This window comes from Lepidochelys kempii, chromosome 16, assembly GCF_965140285.1.
Source record: "Lepidochelys kempii isolate rLepKem1 chromosome 16, rLepKem1.hap1, whole genome shotgun sequence".
In the NCBI taxonomy this organism is placed as follows: domain Eukaryota; kingdom Metazoa; phylum Chordata; order Testudines; family Cheloniidae; genus Lepidochelys; species Lepidochelys kempii.
This window is the reverse complement of record NC_136395.1, coordinates 19,279,254-19,292,011: the sequence shown is the minus strand read 5'-3', so window position 1 is coordinate 19,292,011 and position 12,758 is coordinate 19,279,254. Positions and strand designations below refer to the sequence as shown.

Below are 12,758 nucleotides of genomic sequence, written 5' to 3'. Positions count from 1 at the left end.
CTGTGCGTCGTCTTTGGGAAAAGAGGAGACATTACAATTTTTTTTTTCTTTTCTGCTGCGTCAGTGTCTCCGAGATGAAGATGGAGGATATTCTGTCCAGCCTGATGAAAGACGATCGTTTCAAGGGGCGCCAGTGGGGAAACAAGGTGAGCAAATGTTCCGATTTGGAATTGCTTAAATTTTCGTTTCCTAACCAAGCATGACAAATAGGCTTTTCCTTGGCTCTGTTTCTTCAAGCCAAGGGATTAGCAAACCCATGATCTGGGCAGTGCAAAATGACAGTTGAACCTCTCTATTCCACACTTCCCTAATCTATGTTCCTTGAAAGTTTTGCCCCAAAACGTACCTCTACAATGCTCAGCAAAGATTTCACAGTAGGTCATGCCGTAGTGAGGGCTTTTATGGCAAAGAAACTGCATTGCTCTTTTTACAAACCTACTGCAGACCATTAGCTAGCAGATTCTGACCTATTTTAAGTGATTACAAACTACACAATAGTCCTCCAAGTAAATAAACATTTTTTGTGATGCATTCTCCAGGCTTTTTTAATCCTCACCTTGTTTGCCCAGGGCCTGATCCAAAGCCCATTGCTGCAGATGGGAGTCTTTCCACTGATATTGGTGGGCTTTGGATCAGCCCCTTCCTTGCTCATTCCCAGAATGTAGACACTTGTAATGGATCTTTCAGTCATTAGAGCAAATTGGAGAGTATTGCTGTTTAAGAGCCCAGGTCTTAGATAGAATGTGAGTGAAAGTCAAGCATTATCCAGGTTTATTTTTCCACTCGCTCATTATTTTGCCAATTCACTCGTTCCATTACATCACCCAGCAGTCTTCAACTTGTCCACTGTCTTCCAGTTTCCTACTGACGGCTCTGTTGGGAACTGTGTGTGTTCCCATGGCTTTGAAAAATAGTCATCCTTCTGTTATGCCGTACATCTTCTACAATGAAGATCTGTAGATCATCTGACATTTCTATTCAAAACCCATGTATTTCTGGCCCTTTGCTAAAGTCAATATATAGTATATACTTTTTTTTATTTTCTGTTGTATGTTGCCTGGAACAAATCCTTATTGTTCAGGAGTGTGGTCTGTAAAGTAGTCTAACAAATACATAGTTTAATAAGCGTGTGTGTTAGTATAAAGGCTTCATTGGTGTGAGTTTGGGATTGCTGCATTCTTTAAAAATGACCTAACGTACCTTTTCTGTGCATAAAAATGTCACCACTTTGAAGTCCAGTATCCTTGGAAGCAGGGGCATACACAAGGGGGGACAAGCAGGGGCACACCTCCTCCAAAAGTGATCATATTTTATTCTTGTGCATGCTCCTGTCAAGAAGTAAGCTTTGTGTGTACCGTTGGAGACTTGGAATCCCCTTTCAACGATTATAAAACTCCCAATTTCTAGCCCTGCTGGCTCTAAAGATATCCCACTTTAAATCTGGCACTGGCCCAGGGCAGAATATAACCCATCTTGGGCCAGTGTAATTGTGTTGTCTGGGAAGAGAAAATCTTTCTCTGGAAGGTTTCGGTTTGGTCTTTCAATTGCAGCTGTTTTTGAAGCTTGTGAAAATCAGGGCCATGGTGCATTGAATTGAGAACCCAACGACTGAGGACTCTCAAATCAATGGCCACTTTTGAAAACATTGACATTAACAAACTCTTTGTGCCTCATTTTCTCCATCTGTAGAATAAGGCTAACCGCTAACCACACCAAAATAAACTGATATTTGGAAACTGGTTAGTATTCCCATTCATTACTTGTGGTAGTGTCTAGAGAACCCCATTATGCTAGGTGAGGTACGTATAACAAAAAGATAATCCCTGCCCCAGGGATCTTGCCAATCTAAAGTTGAAATCCTGGCCCTTTTTAAGACAATGGGATATTTGCCATTTAATTCAGTGGAGCTGGGATTCACCCTAACTGTGGGAAGTTGGTGGTGCTGCCTGACACAGGTTTAAAAGACTTTGACCAAGAGAGGAAATATCTTGTTACGGGAATGTCCTGAAAAATTTAATAGGGATGAAACCAATGTAGTTCTATGGACATTAAATAGGATTCTATAGACATTACTCTTTAAAAGCCTATAAAATGTAATAGAGGATGCAATCCTTTCTATGGCAGCCTGTAGCATTCTGTGTCAGGGATCTAATTCTCTGTCAGATTCTATAGGGTGATTTCTAAAAGGTCTATGGAAAAGTTATCATCCCCTACTAAATGCTATAGGACTTCTCCATAGGGCCAGTATAGCGAACGAGGAACAAAATAGACTGTGTGTGGAACAGACAGCGACTGCAAGTTTTAATTTCCGCTTGTTATGAAGGATGTAACCGAACCCAGTCATGACTTTGCTACTTGCAAGTTACAGAGTTCTCTTTACCTTATCAGCTCTCCACGCATGGAGTCATGTATACGTGAGACTTGTGCACACAGAGACCTCATTATAATGCTCTTCGGCTCTCACCACCTTGACTGAAGTCCATTATAAATACCCCTTTGGAACACACATTTTTGGGCTCCTGTGAGCAACGGGGGAGTGAGCTGAAGTGCCTGTAAAATGTATATTTTATATTTAGACACATAAAATATATATGTGGCTACATCTGTTCACACACCTACAAAGAGAATAAATCTGATCTTTCAACTTTTATGGGGGGAGGGGTAGAAAAAAAAATACCGTGGTGGGTTCTAGGGACTGTGCAGGAGGATCAGAATCAGCCAGGCAATAAAAAGTTATTAAAACAACATCCTTCATTTTGTTTTCCAGTATCACAGAAGCAGGACGTGTTATGGCCTCGCCCTTCTTTTTTTAACCATAAGAACATCCCTCCTGTTCTCGTTTCTATTAACCCTCTTCCTTAATGAACTTGGAGATTTCCAATATCCTTCCCCTCCTTCCAAAAAAAATTCCAGTCTTAATAGGCATACGTTTCTCTCTTATGAAATAGAGAATCTATCTTTTTTTTTAGCCTGCTTGCTTTTTCTTTTCTGTGATGTCACGAAATGCTCAGATAAAATGAGTTGCTCCTTGTGTATATTATTATTTATTAATTATTATTATTATGGCAGTGCCTATGGACCAGCCAAGTATGTGGTGCCATTGCGCAAGGCACTGCACAAACGCAGAGTAGTAGAAGCTTTTGTAAATGAGGCGGAGTATGTAACATAGTGTGCACACATGTACACACACACGTACACACACACGTTCGTACACACACTTACACACACACACACAGAGTTTAGCATGCGTTCATTACAAAGGTTAGTTCCGCTAACTGAGGCAGTAAATATATCTGGAAGGAGAAACAGCCAAGCAAACCAATACTGCGATGCATTATCTTTTGGGCCTTGGCATATGGTAGAAGGGCCTCAGATGTATTGTCTCTCTGACTTGAACAGGGATGCTCTCAGGAATGAGATTTACTCGGGTGTGTAAAGGATGCAGACTTTCTTGTAGCTGCCAATCCACTCGTTTTATCTGTCCACAGCCTCAGACAGTGGTGTATGGTGGGTTGTTTTTTTTTTTTACACTGCTCCACTGAGTCAGTTTTAAATTTAGATTTTTTTTTTTTAAAGACCAACCTCCCTGGAAGGCAGGAATCAAAACCCAGATTTCTTCATGCCCATTAAGGGGCAACTTTAAAATGAAATCTTTCTGGCAGGGTTGAGGGGGATAGAAGAGAAGGAAGGAGAGGAAGGAGGAAGCTGTTTTCTAAGTACGTTATGTTTTCTTCCATTTGCTTTTTTTTTTATTATTTTTCTTGGGCTGACCTCACACTTTGGAAATTATGCACCTAGTTTTTATCCCTCGTTTTAGTCTTACTCCCACCCTCTCCCGCACCAGCAAGAAGAGATGCCTCATTTTGAAGCCTAAAGGGGGAAATAAGAAAAGTCCTTTGTAATATATTGCCATATTATCACTAAATCCCCTGACAGTTGTGACACAGAAGCAAGTCACCTGTCACTTAAGCTTGAGGTCTCTTTAATTTTCTCCTGGAATTCGCACCAGGCTGTCTTTAATTTGAGGCCTTTATTGGAATTCTGAAACCTTTCTGCCTCCCCAGTGCTCAGATCTATTCTGAGTGCTGTTACAGAATGTATACAATAACCAACAGAGGGATTCGGAGAGGGCTGAAGCGCTGTTTATTTAACACTCTGGAGGGATTTTCGTGCTTATTCGGTCCTGGCTACCCGGCTTTCAATATCGCTTTGACAACTGTTATGCCCTTCTCATTAATTTTAAACAGTTAAAACACAGGAAAAAGAGAAAAAGTTTTCATTATTAAAGTGCTTTACTTTTTAATAACAGAGGATTCTGTCCGCCAGGGGAAAGGGCAACCTCGCTAATTTCACATTCATATTAAAAAACGCAGGGAAGGTGACACTCTATGCTGCCTGAGAGGCTTAACAAAAGAAAAAGTGGGGAGGGGAGAGAAAAAAAAGTTTTATGTTTCACGTCAGTAGAAACTTGATAATGACAACGACAAATGTCCGCTTTTGTGAGGTGGCTCCACTTCTGGCATATTATATCCTTGCATGGACCCCCGACTGCGAAATAGCTCATCAGATTAGTTATTGTTAATAATTCAGTTCTCCACAGGTGTAAGCAGACATGACTGCATTTAAGTCAGCCTTGCACCCTGTGTCACCAGGAGTGAATTTGGTCTGCTGTGCTTTGTAGCTTGGAGATTATATAGAGACCTTTTTTCCCCAAAAAATCCAGTAAAATGACTAGATCCCCTTGTCTGCCGTGCACAGATGCAATACATGGGACAATGGTTGATGCATGGGAAGGTGCAGAGACGTCATTGCATAAAGGGGCTCTCTGGAAGGAAGTGAAGAGGGCACTTAGGGTGCAGGAAGGAAGAGATTGTTCACGGTGTAGGAAGACAGTAGGCCAAGAGTGGAAGAAAGAAGTGGAGAGAGCAGCTTGGATGGAGAGTCCTGGGAAGTGTAGGGAGAGGAAGATCAGTGAAGACGAGAATAAGGAGCAGGAAGTTGATAGGGAATGAGAGAGAACGAATGTGGGGGGGTTTAATTCATTGTCCTAGGGCAGGACTGGTTATATGGATGGATGGATTGATTTACTCCCTGTTTTACTTAGCATAACATCATTCTAAAACGCAAGAGAAAACTGGGCCCAGTGGTGTCAGTCTGGAGTAACTCCACTGATCTGGATGGAGTTATTCCAGACTGACTCTGCTGTAACCAAGATTGGAAGCTAAATTGGTGAATCCAAAGTGGCTGCTAGCAGGAGGGGGGGAAAACATACGTAATAGGTGTTAGAAAACACAAAATTAAACCTGATTTGCTCCCGTCACGAAGCAGTGCTCACTGGTTGCTTTGACTTTAACATCTTTATCTATACATATTTTTTTCCCTAGTAATATTGAGAGGATTACCCTCGTTGGCCCCGGGGTGGTTACTGTGTGATTTTACTGTTATTAAATCTATTCTAAACTGCTTCATTATTCCTGACTCAAACTCTGTCTTTCCTCTAATCCTCCCACCGCCCTCCTAGAAATCTCGTGGCGTGAACCCCCAGGAAGTGCGGGAACGGGCGACGGTCTTGCAGACCGAATTTGAAAATTATGTGCACTCCAGTGAGGGAACTGTCCGGTGGGCAAAGAAAGGTCAGTAGGTTTCTTTAAACTTATTACCGAATGGCTGATACAAACTGAAAGGATTCCCCTCTGATGGGGAAGTCTTTGGGGGAAAGGCCTAGCAGAAGCATTCGGGGCCAGTGTCTCTAAGGGGGGTTGAAATGGAAGCAGAAGGCTTTATAACGATATTAAATATTAATTTCTTATTTTCACGTATTACGCACAAATGAGGTTCAGTCTTGGCTTTCATTAGGATTTGCATCCAGGCGGCTCTGACCTAGTCACGTGAGTGTCTAGGTTGTGTGTTACAAGGGGAAGGTCAGAGGCAACTGGCTAACCTCATCTTGGCTGTAACTGCATTGAATCCACTGTTCACACCAGGGGTGCATTTGACCCAGTGAGACAGAATGTCTTGGAAGAAACGCCTAGCAGCCCTCAGCCAAGGATATATTTCCATTTGATGTGTGTGTACGTGTGTGTACGTGTGTGCATGGAGGAAAGCACACCAATAGCAGAGAAAGCACAATCACTGATAACTACAATGATTATTGCATCTTTATGTACAAATCTGCGGTTTCATCTTCTGTTTTTGCCAGATAGGATATGTAAAGTATGGTACAGAGCAATGCAGTGAGTTTTTACCATCTATACCTAGATTTGAGAATATGGAAGTGGGACAGGGGGCAAGAAATTGTGTCTGCTCTGGGGGAAAATTACCAGGGAAGTGGCCAGAGATCCTGTACTGATGCACTGCCTCCTGGCAGAAACCAAACCAAACAATATGAACTGTTACAGCCCTCCTGTTCTGCAAGGCAGATCTGGGGCACAGGAGAATGTGCATGCAAAAACAAAGTACCTGTTGTGAAGACAGTATCCAAGGCAAATTACTAAGTGTTACCCAAACTTAATATTGGATGCCCTTTCGAGGACCCCAATCCTGCACCCAAGGAACTGAACCATCTATGCTCTAGGGTAAATGTATAAGTAGATTGTTTGTTTGTTTGTTTGTTTGTTTGTTTGTTTTCCTTTTAACTTCTTCCTTCCATCTACTTCGCCTCCTGGTCAATTTCTTCCCATCCCACTCAGGTACGGACTAAACGTTGCTGTCCTAACTTCAGTAGAATTCCCATTGGCTTCAGTTCTTCAGAACTTCCCATTAACTTCTAAGAGAGGAGGGTTCTTTATGAATTCACTCTGTGTATTGAGTTATTAACAATCTGAATCATCCTTACCAAAACAAAAACCCACCATAAAAGCGAAATACTTTCCTTGTGGATGGTAATGTCTGCCAGAAAAGATCATTCTGTTTTAAGGTACAAATAAAGAAAAGGACCACAGAGCACCATCTTGTACATGCTGGGGAGGGAGAAGATGCGCCCAATATATCATGTAAATTCAGGATTCAAGGCTGTTGTATTTAAATGTAAGACAAATGGCTGGGTCTGTTGCCAAGAGGGCTATTTTCTGAATGTCGTGCTAGCTTCTTGAGTAAGGGTATAGTGAAGGAATCATGCTTAGTAATAGATCTTCCTACCCTAATCTAATCTGTACATTTCAAACGGCGTGCATCAAGATGATGATGAGCAAGGAACTGGGAGTCAGAATTCTCGGGTTCTGGTCCTGGCTTTCACTTTGGGTATGTCATAGAATCTCTCTCTGCCTTGTTTTCTCCTTTAATTCTTGCCTCCCTCCTCTGGAGGCCTGGGAGGCTTAACTCATTCATGTTTTAAAGTGCTTTGAGCTCCTTGGATGGAAGGTGCTAGAGACTTGCAAAGTATAGTAGCCAAACCTCGCTGTCATGGGTGTTGCTATGCATTGCTTAATTGATGCTATAGTACTTTTATGGTTTTTAACCAAGTACCTCAAAGCTGATTACAAACACAAGGGCCAAGCCCTCCTTCCTGATCAAATTCTTGTTCCTAACGAACTAGGCTTCTTGACATTCCAGTGAGTGTCCCCAGTTATCCCCATTTTACAGCTGAGGAAACTCTGAGGCCGAGAACCGTTCCATGACTTGCAAGTGGTCATGCAGAGTCAGCAGAAGGGCTGGGAATAGTCCTGGGCCCTAGTGCCCTGCTCATGTCTCCAGACCACGCTCCCTGTAATAGACTGTGACAAAAGGAAACAACTGAATGGGCTTGAGTCCTGTACAAAACATATCCATGTCTGTGCAGGCACAGTGTAACTATACACACGCTCTTGTTGCTGAGCTACATGCTGATGACTTTTGATGGCTGCTGTGGGGAAATGCATACAGAATGTCATGAAATGTTGAAACATGATGCACCCACTGTTTGTCTTGAACCAGGGCTGCCCGTCCCCCCTTCTCCGGTTCCACTATTTGCATATGCAAATTTTCCATCACTGACTAGCTTCCATAGACTCCCTTCTTCCTCCCCTTCCGAGCCAAGAATCATGAATAATTAACATTTGCAGCTGGCTTTTGCCTTCATGGCAGACAAGCCATTGGAAACCATGCCAGCAGTGCATTTGTTTCCCTTTTCTGCATTTTCTCACCAAGTCAGTGGTAACGTCCAGTGTTTGATTACAGGCTACTTCCAAAAGGATTGGCTCCCCAAGGTCCTTGGGATCCAAGCGTTTTAAGTGCTGTAAGGGACTTTATAGCTTGGATGGAAGTGAAATAGTCAGTGGGCCAGATTCTGAGCTGATGCAAGTGGGTGCAGCTGCCTTAGAATTTTTCATGGGAGTTACACCTTACAGCAGGAGTGAATTTGACCCCATAGCTTTATTGAGAGAGAGGAGGAGTATTGGGATTTTGAGAGCATTCAAGCTGGGTCCTTATTGCTCTTGGTGTCTTATCGAGGGCCTCTCCAGCAGACTGCGCCTTTGAAATGTTAAGCATCCTCTCCGAAAACACTGGTCCCTAGTTGTTCAGATGTCCCTGAAAGACTCCCGGTAGGAAATCAGGGGAGGGGTGCGAAAGGATTCACCTGAGTTTCTTCTCATCGATTGGGAAAAGGCTTTCGCTTTACTCAGTAAACAGAGCTTTGATGGATTCCCAAGGTCCTTCCAGGAGCTGAGCTGTTAAAATGACATTTTTATTACTGTTCATAAACTCCACGCTCCTGCTGCTGCTGAGAGATTAGATTTAAGCTGTGGGCAAACTTGCTGGTCCAGTGGCTCAACAAGCAAGGGCATGGGAGGTTAGAGTTTAGAGCTTGCTGCTGTCGGGGACTGTGAGAGGGAGCTTTAGGTGCAGGTCTGAGTGGGAGGCACGAATGGGAGATTTAGTGAGCCAAGCAGGGGATTTTGGAAGTTGGGGGTGAACGTCGGTCAAAGAGTGTCCCAGTAGCAGAGAGGAAAGCTGCAGCCTGAAGTGTGGGTGCCGTTAGCATTCTGGGATCCCCTCAGGTGTGGTTCGCAGTGTTGCCATTCATGAGACTTGTCCTTAGAGCAGTAGGATCTGAGGAAGGCATTAGAGGGGTAAAGACTCAAAGGAAATATACATGCTGCTGGGGTTTTTTTTTTTCCCCCTTTTAAAAAATGAGCTCTGTTCTCAGCCTGGTGATGAAATGGAAAATCCATGTGTCTCTCAGGTATTTCTAAGGGACTAGCTGGTGACTGGCGAAGAATTTATTGGCTGCTGGGATTGTGGTACCGGAGGAGTCTGCCCCCCACCCTCCTCACAACCTTTTCTCTGCCTCTCTTCATCCCACTTCCTTCCTGTCTTCTTCCTCCTCTTTCCTCCCCTTTTTCCCCTCTCAAAGTTTCTACTGGACAAGGGCACCAGCTCAGTTCCTGAGCAGGTGGAAGACCACCACCCTGTTGGGCAGGGGGACAGTGTTTAGAAGAGGCAGACCTGTGCAAACCTAGTGTATCTTCATGTCGTTTCTTTTCTGCTCCTGACCTCTCTCCTCACAACATTCCTCCTCCTACAGGATTGCACTAGTACTTCACATATTTTTAATATCCCAACCATTCCTAGAGCTGATATCCAGGGTGTCACAAATGGCTAGGCAACATCCTTTCAGCTGAGACAGGCAGGATGGAATAGGTTTAAAAAAAAAAATCTCTCTCTCTGTCCTTCGCAGCACTGCAGTCTTTCCTTCGCTCCTACACCACCTACCCCAAGACCCTGAAGCACATCTTCCACATCAAATCCCTCCACCTGGGCCATGTGGCCAAGAGCTTTGGGCTGAGAGACGCCCCTCAGAACCTCAGCACCTCCATGGCTGCCAGTCCAGGAAAGAAAACCAAACTGAAACCAAAAAGGTAGGAAGGTCCAGCTCTCTGGAGCCAGGGCCACGTCATGCGCATGCAGTTTTTACCCCTGGTTTGAATGTTTTCTACCAACGGGGCTGAGAAATAATGGGAGAAAACTGGGATAAATTGAGGAGCAGAAAGATGGAGATGAGGACACAAAAACCACCTGCCCCTCTGGGTCCACTGTTTCTACTGTCAACACAATATCCCACCATCCAATCAGTCAGGAGCCTCCCCCAGGAGAGAGAAAAGAAAAAGGCCTGATAGTTTCTGTTTGCAGTGGAAAGAGCTACTTCAAGAGGGCTAGCGTTTTTTGTTTGCCCTATTGACTTCTGCTTTAATAACAGCCATCCTCCTCTTTACAAGCTGTGCTGGGGTCTGGGGTCATGGAGAGGCCCTGGGGTTCTGAATGACTTGCTACCCAAAAGTCACTCACAAGACCGTGGGATGCAGTGGGTGGCTCTCAGGAAAAGCATTACCTGCTCTGAGAGGAGGGCGACTCAACTGCTACTGAGTGCCCACATTGAGTAGACGATACACTGTGCTCCTGGCCGTCCTCTGGCCACCTGTGAAGAGGCAGAATTTCTGTGCCAAGCACCTTTCGGGACACATACACACGCCATACAGTGACAGCACTCTCATACACACCTGCCTACAAGACATAACCGTGTCACATCTGCCTGGCGCTGAGCTGCACTGAGGCATGGCTGTGTGGTATGTTTCCCCACGAATCTGCTAATGAGCATGCGGGGGGGAGAGAGGTGCTGTTTCATTTGGCCTGTTAGGGTCTCTGGCTCTCTAATCTATTTCTGTGAATGAACACGCTTCCCCCTTTCAGATTGTGTTCCAAAATAAATCCTTGTGCGTTCACTGTGCAAAGCTATTCACTTCTGCTGCATGATCCGAAGGGCATTGGCAAACCTGGAGCTGGTCTATGGATGTGTATCAGTGTAGCCTGGCCCACTGTAATGTCACTGCTGCACATGAGACCTGGACAAGAGAGTGACCTTGAAACCTGTTGTGGGAGAGTGGGCATGCCACTGAGGTGAACTGCCTGGGATGTGGGCAGATAAGGGAGAGCAGCGTTTGAGCGAATGAACCTCATAAATACAAGCAATGCTGCTGGCTAATCTAATGATCCTGAACATAGGACGGGGAACCGGGAAATTCTGGCTGTGATACTGGTTTGTTTGATTAGGCAAGTTATATGATTTCACTGTGCCTCAGTTTTCCGCCATGCTAATTGCAGTGTATACTTAATTAGTTTATTTTCCCAAAGCCTTTATTAGTCCTAAGTGTTATTTTGATATGCTTTATTACTAAACACAGCTAAACTGGGTGTTTGAGTGGGAGCTCAGTCTTAAAAAAATAATAATAATAATAATTTTTTTTAATTACCGTGTATTTTGGCTTCCAGTAAATATCACCTTTTCTGAGTTCAGTTTAGAAGCATGAAGATGCTCCTGTGTGGATCAGCAACTCTGCATCCGGTAGCTCTGAGTTTGCTGCAGTTGTTCTATTTCTATCTTCTGGGCACTTATTACCTCTGTGAAAACACCATCTCCAGTAGGCCTTTTGAACAGGAAGGTCATGGTTTGATAGGGAGTTTTTTCTCTCCCCTTTGAAGAATTCATGTGAGGAGGAAATCAACCTGCCAGAAGTGTGTGTGTCAGGGGGCAGAGGGGCAGGCAGGGTGGACGGGATACAAAGGATGCTGTGAACATTCCAGGACACAGTGCAGAACGTGACACATTTCACAGCTTGGAATCTTTCTCTCCCATTGACAGTTAGTCCGTCTCCCATCGCTGCCATGCTCTAGCACCTCCTGGAGCGATGGTTCTCAACTTATTTACCATTGTGGGCTCCACCCAATACTACCTGTATGGCCCTGAGGATGTCACATGGGCCGCAGCTCTTTGCTGATTGGGCCGCAAACAGCCTGTGGGCCGCAGGTTGAGAACCATCCTGTCCCACTACATCCTTCTCCCTCCTGGAGGTATGTTCTCTGGGACATGGCCCTTCACACTAAATGTTTGCAAGAGATAATTGTTTTCACTTGAATTGATTCCTGAAGAGTATCCCCAAGTCAGCAGAGTGCTTTGCTTTGCTTTGCATGTTACTTCTTATACCGTGCAAATACTGTGTTCCACAATACACCTTCCCAGGCTGGCCCTCTGGGTATTCAGAAGCTGAGACCATGATTTTCCCACACGCTCAGAAACAATTCTGCTGTAGCCTCTCCCTGACCTAGTTTAATGCAGTCTCTCATGGCTGGTATTCCGCGTTGGATGGGGAAGCACTGGCATCGAAGGCATGGTGAGGAGATGAACGCTTTCACTTTAAATTTTTTAAGTAGCGACTCTCCTGTTCATTAGCAGTGAGGCTGCATTAGCGACCATCGATATCACGGCAGCCTCCTCCTCTCTGGCCTCGGCAAATGCAGTTGCTGCTGCAGAAAGGGTTTTCCTGACTCGCTTTGAGACCGTAGCACCCTCTCTTTGCGCCCTCCGCTGGCTCCCCTTTTTCCACCACAACAAGCACCAACAACTAGTCTTCACTTTTAAGGCCTTTCATGGCGTATTCTCATCCCATTTATCCTCTCTTCTGTGCTACAGAAATGTAAACTCCCACCTGCGCTCTGCCGGTGATGCCTACACTGATTGCCTATTTGTCAGATTTCCCTACAAGTGGGGTTGGTGCTTTCCCCCATGCACTGTCCCTTACGCATGCAAGGAGCTCACTTCATCTGCAAGGCATTATCCTCCCTGACGTCTCTCCGCAGAACCCACCGAGACCTACAAAACACTTGACGGTGGGTAGGCAGTAGGTGTGCTGCAACCGTGGCTTATCACTCTCATCGCATTGTTGCCTTGCGTTCCGTTCCGCCCATCTGTTTGTCAGATCTACCTCTCGTCTTAAACCTAGACTGTA

General features: G+C 44.7%; 2 protein-coding genes across 2 annotated transcripts in view; one reads left to right on the top strand and one right to left on the bottom strand.

Annotated features, from left to right (window-relative positions):
* GFI1B (growth factor independent 1B transcriptional repressor) overlaps positions 1-12,758 on the bottom strand; it is a 528,613-nt gene that overhangs the window by 273,671 nt on the left and 242,184 nt on the right. The window lies entirely within an intron of this gene.
* DDX31 (DEAD-box helicase 31) overlaps positions 1-12,758 on the top strand; it is a 75,329-nt gene that overhangs the window by 42,128 nt on the left and 20,443 nt on the right. Inside the window, exons 17-19 of the mRNA XM_073313841.2 lie at positions 65-146; positions 5,522-5,633; positions 9,656-9,836. Of these exons, the coding sequence (XP_073169942.2) occupies positions 65-146; positions 5,522-5,633; positions 9,656-9,836 (375 nt within the window). The remainder of the gene's footprint in view (positions 1-64; positions 147-5,521; positions 5,634-9,655; positions 9,837-12,758) is intronic.